Below are 26142 nucleotides of genomic sequence, written 5' to 3' on the forward strand. Positions count from 1 at the left end.
CTTTTGCTGTGGGAGGAACATTTGAAAGGTGAGCATCAGCCATCTTCTTCATCAAGGGTCATCAAGCAAAGCAATGATCTCCTCACCTCACCAGCCCATGGTACAGGTGAGGTGATTGTATGGGCAGATACAAATTAGGTCCTCTGCAGGTTTCATCAGCCACTTTTTTTAAATTTTTAAAAAAATATTGCTCAGCTACTGGACCTGATGAAGTTTTTTTCCTTCCACAAGAGAAATGTAGCTGAATTACACTCTCATACCATAGAAAGACTTTGAGCTCAGTTCTTTCACAGTGGTGCAGTGGGAAGCCTGGCATGCTGAAGCCAGCCCTGTACACGTCTACAGAGCAATTGGGAAGCAAAAAAGCCTAAGTAAATCTGGAGTGACACTGAAAATGCCTGTGTGCTTCCCTTTGCTTTGGTATGGAGAGAGCATGGAGTGACTGTACTGGAGAGCAAGGCCTTGTGGAGGAGCAGGAAAATACATGATCAGAACTTGTTATTGGTGGGAGTGCTGTTGATTGCTTGACTTGTTCTTCAGTGTCTCTTCTTATGTGAGGGCCAGGTGTGTGTGTGTGCATGAGGTGTGTGTGTGTGCATGAGATGTGTGTGTGCATGAGGTCTGCTGTGGGAATGTACAGAAAGACTTGAGGTGGGGGGGTTGATGGTCATGAAATCAAATGCAGCTGATACAGGATTTAATAATGCTGTTCTACAGAAGATTGGATACTTCTCACACTGGTGATAACATCAGTTTTGGAGGAAAAAAGATGCCTGTCCATCGTGTGTTTCTGACTTGTCCTTTTAGCACTGACATGCTGTATTGTGAACAAGGCTTTCAAGAAAGAAGTCATTGGAGTTGTCACTTGAAACAGGGAGAAACCTACTAATTATGTATGGATTTCCCAGCATTTAATTCTTCCTGCTCTTTCTGCTTGCTGATATGAAATTCAAAGTTCACAAGAGCGTGTCCACTTCCTTTTGTTTTTGCTAGATTTCTAGGCTGTGGCATGTACTTCTGCAGAGTCCAGAAGGGACTCTGGATCTTTGCTAAGTTGATGAATGGTTGTGCTTGTTATCTGCTTAGAAAATACGGTTAAGTTTTATCATTTGACTAAGGATGTTGGATTAAATTCTCAATTATTAAGAATTCATGGAAGCTGGAAATCTATTTTCAACCTGCTTTCCTTTACCCCATATAGCTAATGCTGAACTACACATTCTGGTATATGACATGGAGCTAAATACGGGTCCCTTAATGGTGTTAAACCAGACCAGCTTAATTAGTGTGGCTGTCCACTGTCTCATTTAGGGATTTCATGGCTGACTGCAGAGTTGCCTTTGCTGTCTGCAGGAGTTAACTACTGTAACTGGTGCCTGAAGGAAACGTGCTGGGGAAGTTGTTGCTGTAGGGAGCTTTTCTTCTTTAATCAGTGATGGAAAAAGGAAAGAAGAGCAGCAGCACTGCCTAGTGGAGGTAACTCTTGTCTCCTATGAGCATTTTGGGCATTCGTGTGGCTAACGAGCTCTCGTAGGGACAAATTAGTTAATCTCTTTCTGCCTTGGTTTCTCCTTCTACCGGGTAGGTAGAGTAGCTCTCATCTGCTTTATAAAATACTCAAAGAACCAGGAGTGAAAGGTACAATGTTGAATGACGATTTTTTTTGTTGTTGGCTGTTACATTACCATACACAAAAAATTCTGTGAGTTACCCCAGTTGCAGGTTAGCTATCAGTCTTGCCATGCAGTACCATGGAGGAAAAAAATCTTACCTTTCTAATTCTTTCTGGTGTTTCAGGAGCTGGGGAGAAGGGGGATTTGCATGTTTCCTGCCTTTGTATTTCTGTTTATTGTAGTCTCCGTCAGGGCCCAAGCACACAGACGATTAAGTTCCGGATACGACTGTGGTTTCATTTTTAAGGGCAGTCAGTACCAGGCAGCACAGTTCCCCTCTTGCATCCTCTGTCTGCTTCTCCCTGCCCTGCATGGGAGGCTGCAGCCTCGGCACAGGGCACTCCAAGCCTGGGGATCAGTCCTTGCTTCCCCATAAGTTTCATCGTGCCTGCTGTGAGAAGATCTTGGAAGAGCTTCCATAGCATTACTGAAGGTGAGAAGGGGACGTTTGGGAAAAGGGACTCTCTTGTGGGTGCTTTTTAAAAATTATTTTTGTTTTTGTAACGGTAAGACTGTGTCCATGTGGATTGTTCTTGTTAAGATGGCATCTCTTCTGGTGCTAGTGAGCAAAAATGGCTCTTGAAAGGTCTGGTTGGTTCTAAACAAGGAAGTAAAAGTAAGTTTTAAACTGGGTGCACAGTGCATAGTCTTTTTTTAATTATTATTATTTTTTCTTATTTATTTTAAATTACAGTTTTCTGAAGGCAGAAATACTTCTATTTACAGTAATATTCCTACTTGGGTTTTGTTCCCCTCTTTGTGTGATATATTTACACAACCGTTCCTAGGAAATAGGTTGGAGCTGGAGTGGAGTAGAGCTTTTGTCTTTTCAACAGGAAATAAAACAGTTGAAACAGTTTGGTGACATTAGTAAGTGCCTCATGTATATTCTGCCCCTAATTTGTATGCCAGAGACTACTGGTAGCTCACTAATGGTCTATATACTGCACATAGAGGTACCTGTGAGCCCGGCTGTGTGAAGACTCATGGAGGAAAAGTGAGCTTAGCTGACCCAAGTAGGGGCTTAGGTTTTTATCCATAGTTGTGGCAGTGGAATGTTTTGCAATATTCTAGCACCTGGCCTAAGAAAAGTTTGCTTGTTGGCTGCCTCAGCATTTGGCACAGGAGAAATAAAACACTACTTGACTTTAAAACAGCCAAGTCTGTGTATCTGTGGTGTTCTTAGACAACGATGGACTGAATTTTGCCATTTCATTTCATCAGTCATAATGAAACCTCAATTTTTGCTTTAAAATGTCATCATGAAATGCCTCTACAAGCAGTAGTCATGCAGTTGTCTCCTGCAATGGTCACTTCTACAAGTACTGATAAGTAATCTGTGCTGGAAGGTGGTGACTGGAAGAAACAGAATGTATTCAGTCACAGCTCTGAATAGCAAATGTGAATAATGGGCCACAGAGGCTGGTTGCAGCAAACATGGGAGCTTGCATCCAAGTCTCCCATCCCTTCCTGTTTCTCATTAGATAACTAACCCATAAGAAGGTGTCCAAACCAGTTATATTCCATTTTATGTTGTTTCTGCAATCTTTAAAAGGCTGCCATGTGGGACCAAGACCCAAAGAAATGCAGCTTGTCACATGAAGGACTGTTCAAAAATGCTAATTACTAGTAATAAGCAATGAGTTTGTTAAATGCTGAAGAACTTCAGTTCACAGGATCTGAAATGGCTGTGGGAAATCGATGTTGATAAATATGAGGTGAAACACACAAGAGAAAAAACCCAGTACTAGCTCTCCAGATAAATGTTGGCTCTGAGTGATGTGTTGCAATTTAGGAAGAAATAAAGTCTTGGAGATATAATAGATAGTTCCATTAAAGTGTCAGCTTGGCTCTTAGTAGTGATCAAAAAAATAGGAATTAGGAGGAGAGGAACAGAGAACACCGCTGCGAACGCTCCAGTGCACCTCTCTACTTCTGGGCAGGGCTGACTCCCAGAGCTTCAAAAAGGCTGTGATAGCTCTGGAGAGAGTTCAGAAAGGGGCAGCCAGGATAATCAAAGGTACTACAGAGGGATTTCCTTGTGAAGGATGGCTAAGATGTAGGCTGTTCTTTAGTGTCAGAAAGAGATGACTATTGAAGGTGTAGGAGAGTAATGCAGTAGAAAGATGGAGAAAAAACACAGAGGTGATGAATAATGTGGATCAGTTGCTCTCCTTTGCACTGTGTGCAGTGGGGAGCTTCAGGAGCTTCAGCTGTCAGGTGGCAGGCCAGAGAAAGCAAGAGGAGCTGGTGCTTCATTTAGGGTAAGGCTACACCCTTGGCTCCTCACTGCTGAGGGGTGGGAGATAGAGGTAGTCAAGGGGTGTATGGAAAGTTCCTGGGAGATAACTCTGCGTGGCCAGCAGATCAAGAAAGATGATTCTCCCCCTCTACTCTGCGCTTGTGAGACCCCACATCGAATACTGCATCCAGTTCCGGTGTCCCCATCATAAGAAGGACATGGATATGTTGGAATGAGTCCAGAGAAGGGACACAGAAATGATGCAGGGGCTGGAGCACCTCTGATACAAGGAGAGGCTGGCAGAGCTGGGATTGTTCAGCTTGAAGAGAAGACTCCAGGGGGCACCTTACGTCTGCCTTCCAAGGTCTGAAGGGAACCTACAGGAAGGCTGGGGAGGGACTTTTCATAAGAATGTCCAGTGATAGGACAAGGGGAAATAGTTTTAAACTACAGGGGGAAAGGTTTAGACTGGATATTAAGGAGTTCTTTAGTACAAGGGTGGTGAGATTCTGGAACAGATTGCCAGAGAAGTTGGATGCCCCCTCTCTGGAGGTGTTCAAGACCAGGCTGGATGAGGCCTTGGGCAACTTTGTTGAGATTAGAGGCATCCCTGCCCGTGGAAGTAAGGTTGGAGTAGGTGATCTTTAAGGTCCCTTCCAACCTGTTCTATGATTCTAGCAAGTAAATGTTAGTTTTGATTTAGGAAGGCTGAGCTGCAGGCTGTTGAAGTGTTTTAGGGAAGTATCTGTATATGCTTACATTGTTCATGGTTTTGGTTTTGTGTTTTTTTGTTTGTTGGTTTTTTTATTGTTTTTTTTTTTTTTTTCCTAAACTTCTGCTTTTGGGTGCTGTAAGGGACTAGATATTACAAAAATTAGTCTTACCCAATAGAGCAATTCTAACACTGACTAAGTAGAACACACAGAACTGAGGATTTACAGGATATTAACTTGTGCTATTGCAAATTCTTAATTTTGGGCCTTTTCTTACAAATTTCCAAATCTGAGAGTGGTTTCTGATGTTTGGGTTCCTTGACCAAACAGAGAACAAAGGTGCAGCAGGCAGTACACATCACTTGTGCAGTGCAAATAGCCAAAGGAAGTAAGAGATACACAGGCTGACTATTGCAGGAAAGCCGAGAGTTTAAATTGTGGTTTACAAAGATGATTACAGAAAAGTTACGAGCAGGACTTCCCAAGGCAAAACATCTGTCAGAAACCTAATTTAAAAGTAAGTTGTCCTTAGGTTGCTCTGTATTAATTAACTTTTCCTCTCTCAGTTCATTTAATCTGGGCAGTCTTATCTCAGATGGTTCAGTTGTTCTTCAGGCTCTAAATGACTCTATTTCTCTTATCTTATTTTACCAGGCACCTTTTTAGAGACAGCATTCGGTTTTTGCAGCCACCATAATGAAACTAATTCTCTCATTATCCTTTTCCCTAGTGGACTGCTGGGAATTTTGTACCTAATTGGCTTTACCAGACTGATGTGCAAATGCATCCAGTCGCTGTTTTCTACCATTTTTCTTGGCTTGGCAAAATCTGTGTTAAAATACATGTTCATAATGCACTTCAACTGGAGTCTTTAATAAATATGTGAGAGAAAGCCTGCAGAGCAGCACTGTGCTGCTTGGTGTATAAAGCTATCAAGGAGAGAAATGTCACTTTGGAGATCTTTGATGGACACTGGGCAGCAGAATTTGCAGTGACTGTCTTGCTCCACTGAGCTTACAGGGCTGGGTCATCACAGCATCTCACTTCAGGCAGGTGAGCCTGTCTCTTTTTGTAAGAGAATGGAGGTGGTAACTGAGAGAAGACTTGACCCTCATTTAAATGCTCTGGGTTGCTCTTTAAAGGTTCTGTGTCCACTCATTACATAGCAAGCCTTGAGAGATAGGGTGCCTAAACACAGGCATTTTGGGTAGACACTAGGAGTCCCCTCCTGTGTGAACCTCTAGCATGGGGCATCTCATTTTCTGTTAAAAAAAGAGCAAAAAGTAGCCAGCTTCCCCTCTCCTCCAGTGGCACTGCTGCAATGAATTTCAGAGAGAAGGGAGAACATTCCCTATCCAATCAGGTAGCACTCCCAGTTCCCACCAGGTACCCTGTGTCTGTCAGCAGCTGCAATTTGATGATGCAGAGGAGTGTAAAAAGTCTTTCTGGTCATCATATTGTCTCCTCTGCTGTGGTTTTCATAGATTTTAGGACTGTTGGGAAAGATCAGATCTCTTATTCATGCTGCAATGACACAAACCATATGGTGCCATGATTATCCAGGGCTCAGAGCTGTCATCCTTATATAGTTCCCCTCACCTCTGCAGATAGCTATTTATTTGTACAGTTGTGGTTTATAATTCTGATTTCTTGCACTTAGATCACCACACATTTGGTTTTTTATTAAAGAGGCATCTTACTTCTTGCATGACTGGATGGCCAGTCCTAAAGAGTTGTGGTGAATAAAGTTATATTCAGCTGACAGTGGGTGACAGGTGGTGTTCCCCAGAACTGCTGGGATCAGTTCTCTTTAATATCAGTGCACCCTCTGTAAGTTTGCAGTTGACACCAGGTTGGGTGGAAGTGTTTGGCTGCTTGAGAGTAGGTAGGTTCTACAGAGGGACCTGAACAGGTGGGATTAATGGGCCAAGGCCAGGTGCATGAGATATAAGAAGGCCAAGTGCCAGGTCCTCCACTTGGGTCACAACAATCCCATACAATCATACAGGCCTAGGGAAGAGTGGCTGGAAAGCTGCCCAGAGGAAAGGGAGCTGGGAGTGATGGTCAACAGGTGGCTGAATAGGAGCCAGCAGACACCAAAAAGGCCAAGAGCATCCTGGCTGGTATCAGGAATGGTGTGGCCAGCAGGACTAGGCAAGTGATTTTCTCCCTGCACTTGGCACTGGTGAGGATGCATCTTGAATATTGTGTTCAGTTTTGGCCCCTCACTAGAAGGGGGTCATGCAGGAGGATGTGGACAGAAGGGCAATGAAGCTGATGAAGTGTCTGGAGAAAACGTCTCATGAGAGCATCCGAGGGAACTGGTTTTGTTTATACTGGGGGAAAGAAGGCTGATGAGAGAACTTACCACCCTCTACAACCATCTGAAAGGTGTTTGTAGGAAGGTGGGGTCTCTTCTCCTGAGTAACATGTGATAGAACAAGAGGAAATAGCCTTGAGTTGGTCCAGGGGAGGTTTAGATTGGATATTAGGAAAAATTTTGTCACCAAAAGGGTTGTCAAGCACTGAAACAGGCTGCCCAGGAAAGTGGTTGAGTCACCATCCCTGGAGGCACTTAAAAGACATCTAGATGTGGTGTTTAGGGACGTGGTTTAGAAGTGGACTTGGCAGTGTTAGGTTTGCAGTTGGACTCAATGATCTCAAGGGTCCTTTCCAGCCTAAATGATTATGATTTTATAATTTTGAAGTTTGCAAAAGAGACTATTCAGATTCTACTATTTGTAACTTTACCTTTTTCTTGAGTTTTAGCCTTTGCCAAGCTAAATCATTCTATTATTTTTAGTCTTGTAGACTTGACTGAAAAACCTTTATGTGAACATTAAGACTGTAAAAGCAAGCATTTAAAACTGAACATTTCGTACCATTTAAGCTGCCTGTAGGAGCTTGGCTCTGTCTTTTGTGTTGCCTGTGTAGGCAGCATGGCACAGTCTTGCATACCCATGGTTAAAAAATCAGTCACATCTCTGCTTGCACTGTGCTTTGAGTCACAGCTTCTAGAAGAATGGTAGGTATTGTTGCCAGCCTCTTATTTGGAGACAGCTGCTGGAAGCAGAGGTGAACTTTAGCTGGGTGTTTGGTGGGACAGTGTGTAGAGGTGGGTGTGCAGCCTCTCCACACAGCTCTGACAGCCCCATTCTTTTCTCTGACTTCTGCTGTCCTCCAACATGACTCTGTGCTGCTTTGGAAAACCATGCCCATAGTTTTGTGTTTGTTGACAAGGTAATTTTACCTCTGTATTGTGTATTGTCATTCTGCTTCCATTTGAGGATGTCTGGGTTGGGAAAGAAGGTTGTTCTTCAATCTGTGTTTAAAATTTAAAAAAATCTTTGAGAAGCCAGATCTTCATCTAACAAGAAGATGGCATTGTCTGCCCAGAAACATGTCACTGTTTTCCCCACGGCTGTGGCAGCTGGTCTAATAAAGGAAAGTGCTTATATTTACAAGCTTCTCTCAGTAATTTAACTTCTGTGTTCTTGATTTAATTCTTCTAGAGTACTGGTCATTTTTGCAGCAGATACCCATTAGTACCTAGGAACTCAAGACTTTTCATTTCAGTTGAAATAGGGTTTTACTGATTTAATTCAGATGAAAGAGATTAGATGGAATTAGGGCAAGTTGTAGTATTTCAGGGTTTTTTTCCTAAATTTTGGTAATTAACAAAAAAAGGAAGGTTCTTTTTCACTTATTTTTCTTTACACACATTTAAATAATTTTTCATTTTTTTTTAAAGCAATCCACTAGTCATGAAAAAGAAACTCCTCAGTTTGCCCGTTTTCTTCTTAGAATTGATTTTGATCTTTACATGGCTTTATGTATGATCATTTCCCTCCCATATTTTTTACCAGCTTACGAGGAGTGAGGCAAGACAATGGATTCTGACTTTTTAAATGCGTTTACACAGCCTGCTGTGCTTGATCAGTTCCTAGAAGAGAATGTCATTGCTCAAGGTATGTACCTTATGAACCAGGACAGAAAATGGTCCAAAGAATGACCTGAAGAACCAAGCAGAAAATGTGCAGTACAAATGAATCATGCATTTTTTTTCAGCAGTAGTCCCATGGTTATATAAGCAGTGAGTAAGCTCTGGGTGTGTAGTTTGGCTGTTGACTCTAGAGGCAGATTACAAAGAAGCAACACAAGATCTAGCTGATTACTTAACTGAAATTTAAATTTTACACATAAAGATCTGATCAAGTTTGGTTTTCTCTTTCCAGAAATGATCTTACTTACTTGAATCTTATTGAAGTGTAGTTTCCAACAGCAGTCTTAACAGTCCGATATACCATTTTCTTGCTTGTAATCAGTTAAAATAAACTATTTCTCCATGTGGTAATTAGTAATATTACACTGGTAATATTACACTGGTATCAGATTTTACAACAAACTTACATTATCAGTCATATCTGCTAATTGTAATGGATCATGTTTGCTTCCTTTCATAGGTGAGAAGAGGAAATTCATAAAACCGACCTCAAGCAACAATTCTAAATTGGAAGAACTAAAACTGGTACCATTTCATTTACCTTACTATATACCTCAAGTTGTTCTAACCTGCTGAGTTAATGCTCAGCCTGATAAATTACCCAACTCTCTGGCCCCATTTCCTCACTCTCTGCAGATGGATACAAGCTCTGCTTTTGGCACCTGGGCTCCATTCAATTAAACCACAGCTTTTGCTTAAGCATAGAGCCAGGATGGCTTGGGCTGTAAAGGACCAAGCTTCAAAGGCCTGCCTCACCCAAAAGTGGTCACTGCTGTGTGTAAAGTAGATCATAGATTTAAAAATTGAATTTCTTTTTACATGACACTTCTCCTAACTTGGGGTGTGTAGGTGAGCCACACCAGAAGCACCCAGTTGCTCCTTCATTGTAATGAGGAGATAGATAGATAATAGATAGATAAATATTAAGAAGATTTTTTTACTAAAAGAGTAGTTAGGCATCGGAACACACTGGTGGTGGAATCACCATCCCTAGAGGTATTTAAGAACCATATAGATGTGGCACTTCAGGACATGTTGTAGGGGGCACATTGTTATAGATATTGGTAAGTAAGTTTTGTTTATTTTATGAGGGGGACATTGATGGTTGGATGCTGTGATCTTAGAGATCTTTTCCAGCTGTGACAATTCTTTGCATATCAGCATTTGCTGTGACTAAAGAGAGGTGCCTGGACATTCTTCTGTCTTATTTTCTACCTGCAGTGAGTGACAGCTGGCTTGGCTGTCGTGCAGCCTGGCTCAGACAGCGTAGGGCAGAGAAAGAAGGGATGAAGGAGATGCAAGTCACCCAAGAATTCAGGAGAGAAGCTTCCAAGTTGTTTTATGTGGTACAATGTCTTCTTGTTGTAGCTGTGAGGAACGAATTCTACTTTCCCAGCAAAGTAATTTATTCCCAAGTAATCCCAAAAGTCTCAGTCACTGGATTTCTCTAGTGGCACAACCCCAGGAAAGGTTGGAATCTCCTGCAAGTGGCCTGTCCCTTAGGACATCAGTGCTTCTTGTGTTATGAGGATATTAAAATTGTTATAAATATTATGAAAACCAGCTTAGGCTATGTTGCTGATGTGTGTGTATTATATGGCATTTACAAATCCCATAAGCATGTGTGTTTCGGTATTACTTTTTCATAAAACTCTGCGCACATTTGATCAAAAATATTTAATTTTTGTGTCAGGCTTTCAAAATGTTTTCATACAAAAGAGAAAGTCTGAAAGATGGTGCTGCAAAATGCAATTATGTAGTATGCAGAGACACAGAATTTTTTCTTCACAGGCTGCCAAAAATGAAGAGCTTTCTTCAATTTATGAAGATTGCTGTGACCTTCAGTGCTTAATTCATTTCCTGTCAGAGACTCCTGAAACAATGTTCTTTGCTGTCTGATTTCACTACTTTGGATGGTGAGGAGATGGGAACTGGGACCCAGGGGAGGCAGTCCTCTGGGTGCCCATCAGTGCCACTGGTGGCCTTTTTAATCTAAGGCGTTCATGGCTTCTGTAGATGAGAGATTGGGATGGAGGTGGGGACAGGATATCTTCAAAAGAAGCAGAGAAAGTCTTCTGGCAGGAAGAGTGTTCCACTGAATTTCCATTTTGAGGTGGTTTTGGAGACCTGCAGAGTGTGAAACATCTCAATGTAGTTACTATAGATATCGAACTGCATGTAAAATAGAAGATGGTCACATTTGGAAGCCAACAGCAAACTTCTTGAAGTATTCCTTTTTCCCTTTCCCTAATTACCCGTTTTTTAGATACAGTGCTATGCTCTGCAGCTGAGTGGGTCCCCAACAAGGGGACTGAAAGCAGAGCTGTGTGAGCTGCAAGTTGTGGATGTGCCTGTTCACAGATAACAAACAAGGGATCTCATAGCTCTTTCCTCAGTAGTACTTTCTGCTTTTCTGATTTCCATCTGGTTGTGCCATTTCTTTTGGACTACTGCTCCATCCCCCACACATCTAAAGCATCACCAGGTTTTAAACTGCACACATTAGCTGAGGAGCACAGCTTTGTGCTCCAGGAAATTCTGGTTACTTCTTAGTTGAGGATGTATATTACAAACACTTTGACATATCCTCAGTTCAGACAAGTGCTACTGCCAGGCATTTTTAGGTTTTGCGGTTTCAAGCATCTCAGAGATTTTAATTTTTATTTTATTTTTTTTATTTTCAAACTGCTTTTTACATTTCTGTTAATGTTGGCCAACTTACAGGGATCTGCTATGAATTTTCTCCTCTGTTTACAACGAGTGAGAAGCATGCTATCCACAAAACTAACTGCAGACAATCACTTGTAGCATTACCCATCCCTCTTTTAACAGATTCTTGCTACCAGCCATCCGGGGTTACTGCTTTTCAGGTCATCTTCCCTTTCTGTCAACACACGTTGTTAAAACACATGCTTGGGCAGCTTTGGGGAGCTCCTTTGGTCTCCCGTGTAGGAATTCAGTGCTCAAGGGCTGCAGGGAGAAGGGATGTAACTGGAAACATGGTTCCTTTCCAGTTGCAGCCAGCCCTTGGGTTCCTGTGCAGTTCCTCTTGCAAAGGAGGTTGGAAAGGGCAATGGGAAGACTACCATGTAATAAAGCAGAATAAACAAAATGCTTCCCCGTCAAAAAAAGAAGCCCAAAAAGGTATTTGGAGATAGATGAATACAAAATTGCAGAAAGAAAAAGAGACCAGAACTAGGAGAGGACAGGGAGGAGCATTAGTAACATGGATGTCTACAGGGAACAACCAACAGAATGAGTGAAGCCTCTTTCTTACAAACTTTTATCTGATGGTTGAATTTGTGTGGATTCTGTGAAATCTAATGAAGAGCAGGGGTTTGGAAGAGTGCTCTGCACCCTTTTCCCCAGTGGAAGTGGAAACAGGTTATGTTTCTCCACATGTGTAACTTTTCTGCAAAATTCAGAGGAATATAACTTGTGAGACATCTATCTCACTTGAAAATTAGGGAGAAGTAATTGATACTTAACTTCCTTTTAAAAAAAACAACCATAAAGCATGAGGGAAATGGATGTTGAAAGCAAACAAAAATGTGATATAGGAGGCTAAAGAGAAAGATGAAACACCATATATGACTGAGTGCTATAGTCTAAGCAACAAGAATACAATTGTCAGCTGCTTTGTTTTCCTCCACAGTTACTGATTGACTGGCTTAACAAAACCCTGAAAGAGGAACACATCATAGTTAAAAGTCTGGAAGAAGATCTGTATGATGGTCTGGTACTTCATCATCTTTTGGGTAAGCTGCTGCATTGAGTTTAGCTTGCAAATGCAAGATGGAGTTGCTTCCAGATTAGAGAATAAACCTCATGAATTGCAATAGCAATCATCTGCTGGAGTCTTGCTTCTTGGTAACCAAGAGAGGACTGCATTGTGGACCATCCATGATAACTGCAATTCTGAACAAGTGCCTGATGATCCATTTTTTGTTTTCTGTAATTATTTGTCTTTGAGGAAAATCTTTTTACCTGCTACATAATAAAATTTACATAATAAAAAGACTAACTTTGAAGTGTGAAATTACAGTGCCTCTGAATAGAAGGAGGGCTTCATAAGCCAAGAACACAAGGGTAACTTGAGATGCTATCAGACGCATTGTATGGAACCAACACTATAATTTATGTGTTTTCTCTGCTTTAAATAAATAAACAAAAAGTTCTAGGTCTAAAGAACCAGACTAGAACTGGAAACTGATAAAAATCCAAGAGGCTCTCTACACTCTGAGGTGCTTGAATAAAGATGTGGCCTCTTGGAACAGCCTATTGGTCTGTTTCTATTACTTCATCTCTCCTGTTCCTACTTTATTTTTCTTTTCTCTTTCACTCTCTTTGAGGATGTCTTTCAAGTAACATCTCCTTTCAAATGGCTGAAGACAGCAGTGAAACAGTTTTGGTTTATTTTCATAGTTTACTTGCCTGAGCAATGAGCTGGGATTTCTTCTATATATGTGTGTTGATATTTCCTCTGTACACACTACCTACAGAAAAATTCCTCTCACTTCCATTAGGGCAAGGAGGATTATGGAGTGCCAGGGTTGGGGGATGCTGCTGCAAGAAATGACTTGAATCCTCTCCCTTTTGCAAAACTTCACTGACTTTGCTGAGGCTTTCAGAGAGGGCAGGAGTTTAGCAAGGCATCCAGCTGTGGGTTGTGGGTCTATGGAAGCTATTACATGGGATTGAACATTTAAAACAAGACACTGTGTGCTTTGCTGTCATTTTATGTTTCTGGTTTGTTTTGGTTTTGTTTTTTTTTCCTCATGGTGGTGTAAAAATACACCCTTCTCCTTCCTATGGACTCTCTGCCAAAGAGAAGCTGGGTGGTCTCAAGCTGGATGTTGACAAGATTGCGTTAACAGAGAAAAAGCAGCGGCAGAAACTCTCTGTGATTCTGGAAGCTGTAGCTAAGTGTTTGCAACTGGAAGAAAGTCAGCTGAAATGGAGTGTGGAAGGTAGGTGCAGAAGTGAAATTGCAGAAAATTATCCATCACGGGGCTTTCTCTCTGCTATAAAGCTGCCATGAGTCAAGGGGCTGCCAGAACAGTAATTAAACAACCCGTTTTCAATTACTAGTTGAATCAGAAGTGAGACAGGATATCTGGCTGTGACTGCATCTTTCAAGCTGTATCCTCTAAGTGTGTGGCTTGTGGACCACTTAACACCCCTCAGCATCCTTGTGTATGTCTCAGGGAAAGAACAATTAAGGTGTGGTATTGCTGAGTTTTAATGTCATATAAAAGGCAAATTTGATGTCCTACCTGTGTTATGGCTATCCACAACTTTGACATGCTCTGCGCAGGGAGAATTTATTATTTTAAAGTGAGATTTACTTATTTTGCCCACTAAAAATTGTTTTGTTTCTTTGCATGGAATAGCTATCTTGTCAAAGGACTTACTGAGCACACTGCATCTGCTGGTTGCAATAGCAAAGCACTTTGAACCCAACCTGGCCATGCCTCCAAATGTTCAAGTGGAAATAATCACCGTTGAGGTAATTATGGTTTAAATATTTGTTACAGAGAGCTTTCAGAAGACTGATTTGCTTAGAATTAGGGGGAAATATGTGTGCAGCTGTGAAAGAGATATTTGTATTTACTGAGAACTGTGCCTTTTAGTTTCTGAGTTTGCTGTGCTAGTCTAATTTTGTTCTCAGTTCAGATGCTGTATCTTTAAAAGGGTAGAAACACTGTTTTGTTTTTCCCTCCTTGATCAAAAAAAGGAATGGTCCAAACTAAAACCAGCTGTTGATCTTGGTAAAGAAGAAAAAAATCTGCTGTTACTACCTCTAAGTGTTTTAAAATAGAAATCTGCACTTATAAATTGTGACATTGGTTTAATGCTGGGAATATTTTTCTAAGGGAAAGGAGTTTCTAGTCCCCTTCCATTGGGGTCATATTTTGGTGTTTTTCTCTCCAATCTGAGAGCTACATGCTTTCTTCCTCTATCTTGTTTCTTTAAGTCAACTTTGGAATGTTAGGATAACATCAAATATCCTGAAATTTGGGGTATAGTTGCAAAAATTAGCACCACTGAGTTACAGCTTTAAGGGAAGGTTTGTGTTAAGTGGTGTTGGGAGCCCAGTGCGTAGTCTGTAGGGCATGGCCTGACACTGTTCCCTCTTTTGGAGGATCATAACTTGAACTAAAACAAAGCATGCCCTTGAGCCACACGTTTCACTTCAGGAGGTTTGAAAATGTCCTGGAAGGAACCCTTCTTCAGGGGTTTGGTTCTGTAAAGAGAGCTGTGGTGACCCCCTCCCAACCAAGCACATCAGCAGAGCAGTCTTGCTGGTACCTAATGGGAGTCCAAAGTCTGCATTGCTGCTTTACCACCCCCTCCTGTGGGTCTGATCAGTGACAACCCAGGTTCTGAGGAAAGCAGCCCTCCATCCAGTGCCTCACGGGGCTGTGAGTGCCTCAGCTATGCAGAAACTGTGAAAATCACTGTGAAAAGGCAGCATGGGAAAGGGCTGATGCCCCTGAGAGAGAGGGGTGACAGTGGAGATAAGGGGTTTGTGGAAGTGAGCTGATTCCCTGTAGCTGATTCCCATGGAGTTCCATGAGGGACACAGTAGAAATCAGTGTCCCTGATGGCAACTTTAATCACGAGGTTAACAGTGAGGAAAGACCAAGAATCTTAGAAAAGGGGTTGAGGGCAGTAAGGGGGAAATGCTGAGGAAGACCAAAGGAGGCCAAGAGAAGGCCTGGATTGTCTGCCACACATTCCTACAGGAAGGATCTGCCTTTGCCCTGGTGGGCTGGATGTGTTCCTCTTCAGTGATGAGTTGACCTGAAGGAGTTGACTCAATATGTAATCAGAAGGTGTTTTTTTCTGCCTGAGTAAAAAACTGACCAAACTCTTCTGTGATAAGAGATACTTGTGAGGTGCCCATACAAAGCAGCAGCTGTGCCCATCCTCTCCTATTTCTTCACAGAATCATAGAATGATTTGGGTTGGGAGGGACCTTAAAGATCATCTATTTCCAGTGCCTCCTGCATAGACAGGAACACCTCCCACTAGACCAGGTTGCTCAAAGCCCCATCCAGTCTCTTCTTGAACACTTCCAGACTGTCTGACCTCGCTGAGATTTATATAGAGGAACAAAGATACAAGGATATAAGCAAAGATCCCAGGTGGCTACAGAATAAGTAAGAATTGCCAATTAAATCAAAGCAATCCACCAAACCTAAGTCCTCTGCAGGGGGATTTATTGATAGGTGGCAGCCCATGACATGAGGTTATCAAAGGGAGAGGTGACCACCTTCAGTGCTGTAGAACTGGAGTCCTTAATGCAGTAAGGTGTGCAAGGAAAACATTGCCTGCCCAAAGCAGCTTGATGCATCCATCATGATGAACAGGCCAGTCTCTGAGCTTCATCAGCCAAAGGACCACTTTGGCTGCCTCTGATGGAGAAGTAGGTAACTTCTGATTGCTGCTCCCTCCTCCTCTCTTCTCTCTTCGACCTCTCAAAGTGCCTGCACTTACTATACTGGACTTCTTGAATAAATCCCCTCTGCTGATCATTTAGGGTAGCAAGCAGATCATAAAAGCCTAATTGGATAATAAAACCTTATGGGGCTTTCTGAATAACAAACAAAAAAAATATTCCTTGTCTTTTCAACAGAAAACCTCCAGAGGATTAAGGACAGCAAATGTGGTGGAATATATAACAGGAAACAGGTAAGAGGGGATATATCTGGCTTTTACACTGTCACAGAGAAAGGAAATACTGTGGGTGTTTTCCCCCTTAGAAAAAATAGCTGGGATCATGATGATGACAAAAAAGTGTAAACCCAGGCATGCATATACATAAACATGAAGATTGTTTCTCTGAATTCTTTTAATTTTTTTTTCCCTCTTCAGATTTGGTATTACACTATCATACAGTTCTTTTATATAAACTTCTCTAAGATAATGCATTGTACTATTCCTGAAGCTTGATATTTGATGTTGCCATGGAATATAGTAACAAATACAATTATGAAAATCGAGTACTGTAAATGTACCTGTCCTAGACTAAACTGGACATTTTCTAAAGCCACAGTTGTTTAAACCTACTTTTAACTTATTGCTTTTGTGCCATTAAACAAAGAGAAAGGAGGCAGTTCTCATCTTATTTTACTGTGAAATAAAGGTTTGAGCTTGCTGGGTTTGTGAGCTACTGTCATTATTAAAGCAGTTAAGTAGAAGGATGCCATTTATATACTGAGAAAATATGAATGTCATTCCAAGAACTAGAAACAGATTTTCCTACTATCTTTTATATGCTGGAACATTTTCAAATTCTAATATCATGAGCAGCTTATTGGAAGAGGATGTTATGGATTGTGCTTACAAAAGAACTGTTCATTAGTCTGTGGGCCAGTTGAAATCTCATATATTTCCAAGAGCCTATACAGATATACAGCATACTTAAAAATATCTGTTGGAAAGTTACTCTGAGATGAAATTAATAGCACTTCGTTCTGTATTTCCTGCTGTAAAAGATAGTTGATGGCCCATATAAGCTTTGCTTATGAATAAGATTAGTTTTTCTGAATGCTTTTTCTAATTCTTGCTTTTATTGTACTTTTAGAGAGAATTTAGAAGCACAGTCAAGTAAGTACTGGCATTACCAAGTTCAGTGTTTCGCTGTTCTGTGCTGCTATACACCACGTTCTGATCCATTTTTACCTCATGATAAAATCAATGTGCTCCCACCAGAGTTACTGCAGATTTCTGAATTCCTCCTAGAGTTTTTCTTCTCCAAATGTCTTCTCTTAATGTGTCTTCATATCAACAGAATAGGGTTTGGAAATTGGTCACTTTGCCTGTAGATTATGGCGATAAATGGGAGCTGAGACAAGAAATCTGTTGATGACCCAGCAGAGAAAATCTGGCTGGGTGCAAACTATGCCCTGGATTTATGCATTGACCTTGTTCACTGTAGGGACTATTTATGAGCATAATGGTTTAAGAAGTGTTCTTCTTGTTGCTACCAGGTTCATTGTGGTTTCCTTTCTGCAGTTTGCAAAGGAGATTTTAAAATCTGCTGTTACTCAGTTGTGGGTGGCAGCTTAGTAAAAATCAGCATCCCAGAGTTTTTACCCTCAAAGGCTTTTGAGGGCTGTGAAATGCTCAAGGTGAAAAATATCCATGTGCACAGAGCCTGCAGAAGGTCTGGGCACTGCTCAGGTTTCAGCCGCTCTTACTCTCTGCAAAGGAGCACGTTACCTCCCCAGTAAATCAAGGCAACTATTTTTTAATTCTCTGACATTCCTTTTGTTCACTATATATGCATTTTCATGTTTCGCAGAGGTACAAACTGTATAATTTAATACATATTTATCAGTTATTGCACTGAGTGGTTTCTAGCGTGGGCTGAAATTGTGAAAAAAAACCCAAAACAAAACAAATAAAAAAAAACAAGCAGAAAACAAACTCGAAACAAGAAAACCAAACAAAAAACTCCAAAACACCCCATCACCCTGTAATTAGGTGTTTCTTCCAGTGGGCTGACCCTGCTGGGAAGAGAAATTTGCTATTCCCTCTTCAAAATGCTCTCCCTCTATTTTTGACAGAGCTTGCTTAACAAAGAGAGAAATCCCAAAGAGTGGCTCCAGAAGAGGGCTCTCGAGTTTGCGAGACTGTTGCATGTCACAGGCGGTTGATCAGGGATTTGTTTGATGGAATCACCTATTCCCTGACACTGTTCCTGCAGCAGCTCCCTGACAGGGACAAAACAGAAGCCCAGGGAAACCTTTCACAGCAGATGTTTCTCTTCTGCTGCTTTTCAGGAGAAATTTTCTTTAGGCAAAGCTGCCTTTGCTCCCCTGCACTGCTGAAACTGTTTCTCCGTTTTGTTATGCTGCCAGTACACATTGGTTTTTCAGGATGTTTCACATGATTTGTTCATTCTTGAACCAGAGCAGTCTTGTGGCCAGGTGACTGTGAGGAGATGCATCCTGCTCTTGATAAGCCTGGGCAGAAAATGAGGGTGAGGGTGACTTCACTGAATCTCATTTCCTTGGAAATCTTTACACTCATGTTAGTTCTCTGGCAGGGTGTTGCTGGCACTGGCTCAGTGCCTGCCTTTAAACTGGGTGGCAGCACTGATAATTTTTAAGGTTTGTGAATTTTCAGAGCAAAGTCAGGGTCCCCAAACCCAATATCTACTCTGTGGGGTTTTTTTGAAGGAAGGGGGCTGCTTTACTGCAAATTTGATGTCACTGACATTTCTGTTTGGGGAGAGTAGTAAATGTACAGCTCTTCTTCTCTGCTTACAGTATTTTATCCCAGAAGTTCAGGGTTAAAAAGAACATGACTGGAAAGAGATAAACTGTAAGCATGTGAAGCTTAACCATTGCTCAGTCTGGTGGCAGCACAAATCTTGAGACTCCTGCAGACAAAGATTACTGAGCTGAATGAAGTAAATTGTTTCCTCTAATGTAGTCAGTCTGAAGGGAAGCCTTTTACCCTATCTTCTGGTAGATACAAAAGCAAGATTTTTTCCTTGTTTCCCTACAATTTTTTTTCCTCCTTGGATTAAAAAATGCCAGCACTTTTCTCCTTCTAGACCCATTTGATCTGACAGTTATTCCAAATAATAACAATTAATATTTTTTTGCTACAGAAGATGATGCCTTTGATGAGTTATTTAGCCGTGCTCCAGATAAGCTGAATGCTGTAAAAAAGGTAATTTACATTTTTCACAGTCTTCAAATTTTGTAATGTGAAACATAATTCATTACTTCACTGAAAAAATTTCTCCTGTGTCTCACCCTCTCCTCCCTTTCTGTTTTCTTTAGGTATTTTTGCAGTTTGTCAACCAGCACATTGGAAAACTAGGATTAAATGTGAAAGACATTGAGTCCCAGGTAATGCTGCTCTAAGCTGCATGTTAGCAGTGTTTTTTCAGCCATTTGAGTGTTTCCTCCCACTGTAAAGATTCTGCCTTTTTGTTGTAGTAATTTGAAACTTGGCAACATAACAATTATTTCTAGCTTCAGGTTAAGACATCAGCTTCAGTGTCTGAAGTTTCTGAAGTGAATAAAGAATGAAAAACTATAGCTTTGTATGGAATGCTGCCCTTGTAATCTTACAGGGAGCAATTTTCAGAATCTGCCCAACTCCCATGGATGCCCTTCCTGTTAAGATGGAAATAAAGGTGTTCTGACCATTAAGCTAAAAGCAGAGTTGATTGCTCTTGCTTAGTGATTTTTTTAAATGCTGGATTTGCTTCATGGCAGGAAGGCCTGATTGTCATTACATTTTGAAGTCCCATCCTCTGAACTCAGGGCTTCTTTATAGTCCATGAAATTGCAAGAGGAGAGCTCATTAGGCACCTTGGGTGCTGGTGAAGAGGCACAGCCACACCTACGCTGCCACTGCCTCCCAGGAGGGCAGACGGCAGCTCCCTTGGAGCTGGGGATCCGTGGCATCTTCTGCATGCTTCTCCAGGGAGGGAGTAAGGGATGGGAAATGAGCTCAGCCACATCCCTCCTGGCCTTTTCTTTCACTGCTTTTGCAGACACACACACAGAGTAACTGTGGGAGGAATCAGCCAACAGCTCTTGCTTTGCTCCAGGCATTCAAAACCTCGGAGCAGTAGCAGCTCCTGTGATTTACGCCATGAGGATGAAAAGTGGAGTTGTGCTCTGGTGTTCTTTGGGGTTTTCCTGGCTGGAAGCTGTGAAAGGAAGTTTTGCAAGTGTTTTGTCATAAAATCTCAGGCACTAGGTGCAATTTTATTTTATTTGTAGTTACACGGTTGTCACTTGTGATTGTCTGAAGTCTCTTCACATCTGGAATAGTTTGGTTTAATAGCTGTCCTTTTGCAAGGTTGTATTTTAACTAATATGAACCTGAAGTTCACTGTAGAAGGGGTTGAGGGAGATGAGCCATTAGGCTGTCTGCTTTCCAGAGTACCATTTACATTCTTTTATCACTAGAATGGCATTTATAGGAGTAATTTGCTAAAAGTCAATGTAATAAATAATATTCAGATGATTCTTCATACAGTTTGCAGATGGAGTTATCTTACTTCTGTTAATTGGACAACTGGAAGGTTACTTTCTGAATTTAAGGGATTTCTTCCTGAATCCAGCCAGTACCACAGAGATGGTAGGTTATTATTTAATTACTTAGAGTTTGTTGGAGGCTTTGAACATCTCGTGTGTTTAATGTTTCTGTACATTGGTGAAGAGCTCTACCACTTGATTTAACTGCTGGTTCTGAGGCCATATGCATGCACAGAGTTTGCAGGATGGTGGCTTGGGACAGTATAAATGCACTTGCTTGGGGCTGTAAAAATGCCTTGGAACAAGTCAATGTCTTCCTCAAAATGAATTATCTGATAGGAGGCAAAATTATTCCTACTTGCATTTGTTAAGAAGATAAATGCTTCTGAAGCCCTTGAGTGAAATACAGAGTGTGGTGGGGAGTCCTGCAAGCCTGTCCTCCAAACAACATTTTTGAATGGTTGTCACCTCTTGCAGAACAGAACTGGGTCTCTATAAGTTTCCTTACACTGTCCTAAAAATATAGCATAATCAAAACATAAACAGAACATTTTGAAGGACCCCTCTGTGCTTAGGAAGCTCTTGAGAATTTACATATTTTCCTCCCCCAAGGCTGGGAGCTGTAACCTGCCCAGCCAGACTTGTCTGACACCCTCATCAACCTCTACCAGGCAGACTTCATCAGCGCTTCAAAGTAAAAAAGGTGGCATCAGGCAGAAGGCAGCGTCTGCTTGCCTGACAGTGTAAGTGCGTCCTCCCCAGATCTAGGATGTTGGAATATTTTGTAATATTTGATAGATTTTCAGATTGTCTCTGGTGTGGGTAGAGATTTTCATTTGGGTCACTGAATAGCTCTGACAGTCTTGAAAATATTGCTAATTTTCTTGGCTTATGTTCAGTTAAATCTCTGAAGGTGAAACATGTCAGATGTTTATTGCCTGAGAGCTGCCTGAGAAAGGAGCCCTACTTTTTGGGTACAAATCAGAGCTCAGACTTTCTAGTTTCTCTCATGTACATGCTGGTCACTGGCTTCAGAGAACCCCAATGGGGTTGGGTACTGGTTCAGCACAGTTCTCCACATCTCAGTAAATTCATTTTAGCACAGTTACTTCCAAGTACTGGACTTATTGTTGAGCATTTAGCCCAAGTATTTACCATTTGTTTCTCCTCTGATGTTCATTACAAGATGAAAAGTAGGATGACACTATAACTAAAAATACTGAGCGACCATAGTTCAACTGTCATTAGTACATAAAATACATCTCTCAATTCCCCTGTGCTTTCTAACTCCCTGTCATTTCAGACGTTAATTGGTACACTGAAGTATGAAAATGTAACCTTTGCTGAGATTTAAAACATGTCATTTGCTTTATAAAAGTGGTGACAACCACAGGCACCCTTACAATTGGTGCAGTGCATCAGCTTTCGTTCAAGCGGAAAGTTTGAGGTTGAAAGCTGGTACACACCCCTCATGAGTTGCAGGGAGGGGAAATGGGGATGAAAGCAGTGATACTGAGGAGGAGATTGACATAGGTTCCTCCCTTCCCTGTTTCTTGATTCTGAGGAACAGGAGGGCCAAGGAAAGCAGGAGGAGAAATTGGGAATGTGACCCACCTGCAGGTGCAAGAAGGCAACACTGAATGAGTGTAGGGTTGTTGCAGATTTTGGGGGTGTTTATTACTGAAAAATCAGGCTTACAAGTAACTGTAAAGCAAGTTTAGCCAGGGCATAATGTGTGTAAAGTTGTGTTTTTTGAGACAAAAAATATAATTGTGGAAAAGGTGAGGCTGAAATTAGAGGTGAACTTGTGTGGTCAGGAAATGAAGAAGAAAAGAAGGAGGGCTCCTGTGCTTATCAAATCTGTGTGAACTTGGTACTTTTGCCAAGGCAGGCCAAGAGCTAGAATGCCCTAAATATCTTGATCTCTGTCTCTTTGTAAATATTAGAGCATTTTCCAGGTCTTTTGAGTCTGGAAGCACGCTGGATGAAACAACATATTTTTCTTGGTTGCCTTGTTAAATATCAGTATTTCTGTCTGAAGATTTTGAAATCTGCATGTTATCATTCCTTGCAAATCTCATGCATATTGCAGAGAAGAAAATGTGCCCCTTTCTCTTGTTCATTGTTGAAGCATTTGATTTATTCATTCCAAGCACAATATTGCATAGATCTGTATGAGTGCAAGCTCTCCTGACTGCTGACTCTCAGAGGAAGAAAACAAGCCCAAATGCAAACTGTAATTATCAGCTACTTGTAAATCAGAGAACTAGATAAAATATAAATCTGTTGCTTCACACAGTTGTTGCTTCACTTACATGTGAGGGACCCCTGTGCTTATTGCCAGAAGATAACAGAAGAGCTCTCAGTAACCTATGGAATGTACAAAGAGACAACCTGAAGTTCATTCAGGTCTTGCTACCTCATCAGAGGAAGGGAGCTTCCTAATTACCAACCAAGTAAACAAGTGCTCTTAAGCTGTTACACACAAGTAATGGGATGTTATATTACTTTAAAAAAATAATTTGACTGCTGCATATGCATGTGATGCTGCTTCTATGTGGAAGAGAAAAACAGGTGAGGAAAAATCAGGAGAAGAAGCACAGCCTTCATTTATTCTCCTGAGTAATATTAAAGGTATCATCATTGCTGCTTTCATATATAGACATCACTTTAATGTTAAAGCACACACTTGTAGCTCACAAATATATATGATCAAAAAATTTCTGATCTTTGTAATTCTGAATGAGATAGAGAACATTTTCTTTCCATGTTTTTTTGTTTATTTCTGATTTGGTAAAGCATATGCGCATTGTTAATAAGTAGATGGAAATTCCATGCATCTATTAGATCCAATTATGAATCTGGCCTCTTTCCACTGTGGAAACATCCATTATTATGAGACTTTCATGTGTAAGGTCTGTTTATAAATAAATGGATTCTTCTGCCCACCTCATGGGACACATTTTGTTGGAGATGGATTTTATATCTGATTTTATATGATAATTGGTAGGAATCCTGAAGAACACTTTATCAAAACTAAGGAGATGAATATGAGTACATATTTATGAATCAGTATTTTCAGGTAATGGAGAAACACTTAAAACATCCTGGCCACTGCACTGCTGGGTGGAAAATATTTTCTGTTCTATTGATCTCTCTCTCTCTCTCATCAACAGCTTCACAATGTTAACCTTGCATTGGACTTGATGAAAGATGGAGATCTTCTGAATTTTTCTGTGAACTCTGAAGGTGAGTCATGATGTGCAAACTTGCCTGGAATAAAATTGCTAATATCCTGGCTTAGCAAAAGTTTGGGTACTTGAGGAAAGGAGGTTCTGCAGTGTTTTTATTTCTACACTAAAATGTTGGATTGTTGCAAGTTTTGAGACTTTACACTAAACTTAAACTATTTGGTAAGCCAGTATTTTTTTAAAAGATTTGAACCAGTGGCATCTTCTAGGGAAATTGCTGCAGATTGAGCAGGAGGGAAAGCTATTTTCCTATCTCATAAAAAGTTTTAGGGCATTTAAAATCAAGGTCAATTCCTGTCTAGATGGGAAGGAAGATACCTTGAAGAGTATGTCCTGAAAATCAGAAACACTGTGTCCTCTAATCATACTCAGAAGAGTGGGTGGGTCAGTCTCCTTAATGTGAAATTCAGAGGTTTTAAGTTACTATTCTGTTTAGTTCAGACCTGACAGCTGAATCTTGGTCTCCTACATCCAAGTGAACGTTTCATCACTGAGCCAAGGCTCATGCATATTGCCCCACTCCCTCTTGCTCCCTACACACACACACACACACACACACACACAAAGTTGACTTTGGATGAGTCCAGTTTTCCAATTAAAAAAAATGCTCCAAAGAAAGATTTTTTACCAGCTTCTGGATGAGGGGTGTAGCTACATTAGGGGATGATCCTGTGGCTGCAGGGCACAGAACCTCATCCTGTCATTCCTCCATCAAGCTCAAAATTTAATCTTATTTAATAAGGAAATCAAACCTTTATTAAAAACTAGAAAGCATTATCTCTTCCCCTGTTGGTTATTCATAAGCAAGAGAGGGAGTGTGTTTAGTGTGTAACCCATGGCATCACGGAGAGGGAAGGATAGGCTTTAGGATTTCCTTTGGGTTTTCCTCTTATTCCACTAATGCTTTGGTGATGCTGGCAGCTTGCATGACAGCCATGCAGGAATTGTGGGCTTTTTGCCATTGTTGCAGAGCTAGGAGTTTGGAAAGGAGTTTGAAAAGAGTAATCTGCATGAGCTCAGGTCTCCATGCTGAGATACACATTTTGTATGAAAGGAGCTAAATCCATGCTTGCTCTCCTTCCTTCTGGCTCTTCTGTATTGCCTCGAAGAATTGATAGGGATAAGAAAGATTGGTACCAACATCTGCACATCTTTTAGCTTCACTGGGAGAATCCTCAGCAAGTGATTGAATTTAATATGATTTAGGGGTACTTATTACAGCTACACTAGTTAGACTGTTTAAGGATCTCATTTACTGCAGTTTCATTGTTAGTCTTTCTCCCAGTGATTTACAGCACTGTAAGAACAGTAAACCCTCTGTATCAGTTACTGTCTTCCATTGTAATTACTAAATAAAAGAGCAATTTTTTCAGCCAAGAAAACAGAAGCTGAAAACTAAATGAAAAAAAACCACAACCCAACAACAAAATAGCCAACAGCAGCAAAACATGATGGAAACATTACAACAAAACCACAGTGTTAGGTAATTCCCAACATGATTCCTGCCATAGAAGAATCATAAAACCTAAAGCTGTAAAGTTCTGTTTCCAACTCTGTTCTCTGATAGTGAAGAATTATTTCTGACTATACTTTATTTCTCCAAGCATCCAGAAGAATGGGGGAAAGGTGAAAGCTTGTCTTTGGTGATTGAAGCCTATTTCTAGTCCAGGGCTTGCTAATACTTTCCATCTGCTTTTTTTTGTTTTTGGTTTGTCTATTCACAGATATTGTGAACAGAGATGTGAAGACTACAATGCGGATTCTGTATTGCTTGTATTCCAAATACAAGACCAAAGAAACATGAAGAGAGCACATGAAACATGCACAGAGCTTGGGCACTTATTTTTTTGTCCTTTTTTTTAATTTTGGTTTTGTTTTTTTGGTTGGTTGGTTGGCGTGGCTTTTTTTTTTTTTTTGGGGGGGGGGGGGGTTTGGAGGGGGGCTGTTTTTGTTTTAACTCCTAGCATGTCATGGTCTTATTTTTGTATTCCCTGCAGCTGCACTTGTGTTTGACACTCCTGTATTAATATTATATATGCAAGTATGTATTCGTGCAAGGTTTCAGATACACAGCCTCAGTAACTGTGGTTAGATGGTTATGTGTGTGTCCAGGGCCTGTGTACTGTGTATTTCTGTAGCTCTTGCTCCAGACTCTGCCTGGAAAAAAGTATGTTGTCAGAAAAGAGGATACGGATTGGACACCAAATGAATAGGTAGAAGAAATTGAAGCTGAATTTACCAAG

The 26142-nt window shown here is 41.0% G+C and overlaps 1 protein-coding gene across 3 annotated transcripts; it reads left to right on the forward strand.

The window, feature by feature from the left end:
- The first annotated feature begins 20 nt into the window (after nt 1–20).
- PARVG (parvin gamma) lies at nt 21–25785 on the forward strand. 3 transcript variants are annotated; one of them, XM_071733275.1, is made up of 14 exons: nt 21–106; nt 718–784; nt 8495–8596; nt 9092–9156; nt 12287–12389; nt 13461–13601; nt 14025–14140; nt 16274–16329; nt 17225–17247; nt 19262–19323; nt 19437–19505; nt 20650–20751; nt 23825–23897; nt 25624–25785. In XM_071733275.1, exons 3-14 carry the CDS (start codon nt 8518–8520, stop codon nt 25701–25703), a joined length of 969 nt encoding a protein of 322 aa, XP_071589376.1. In that variant the 5' UTR covers nt 21–106; nt 718–784; nt 8495–8517; the 3' UTR covers nt 25704–25785. The 3 variants fall into 3 exon arrangements, with proteins under 3 accessions (XP_071589376.1, XP_071589375.1, XP_071589377.1); XM_071733274.1 differs by lacking the exons at nt 21–106; nt 718–784 and adding an exon at nt 1782–2106; XM_071733276.1 differs by lacking the exons at nt 21–106; nt 718–784 and adding an exon at nt 6938–7868.
- Nucleotides 25786–26142: the final 357 nt, after the last annotated feature.

The sequence above is a fragment of the Heliangelus exortis genome, chromosome 1, assembly GCF_036169615.1.
Source record: "Heliangelus exortis chromosome 1, bHelExo1.hap1, whole genome shotgun sequence".
NCBI classification, from domain to species: Eukaryota; Metazoa; Chordata; class Aves; order Apodiformes; family Trochilidae; genus Heliangelus; species Heliangelus exortis.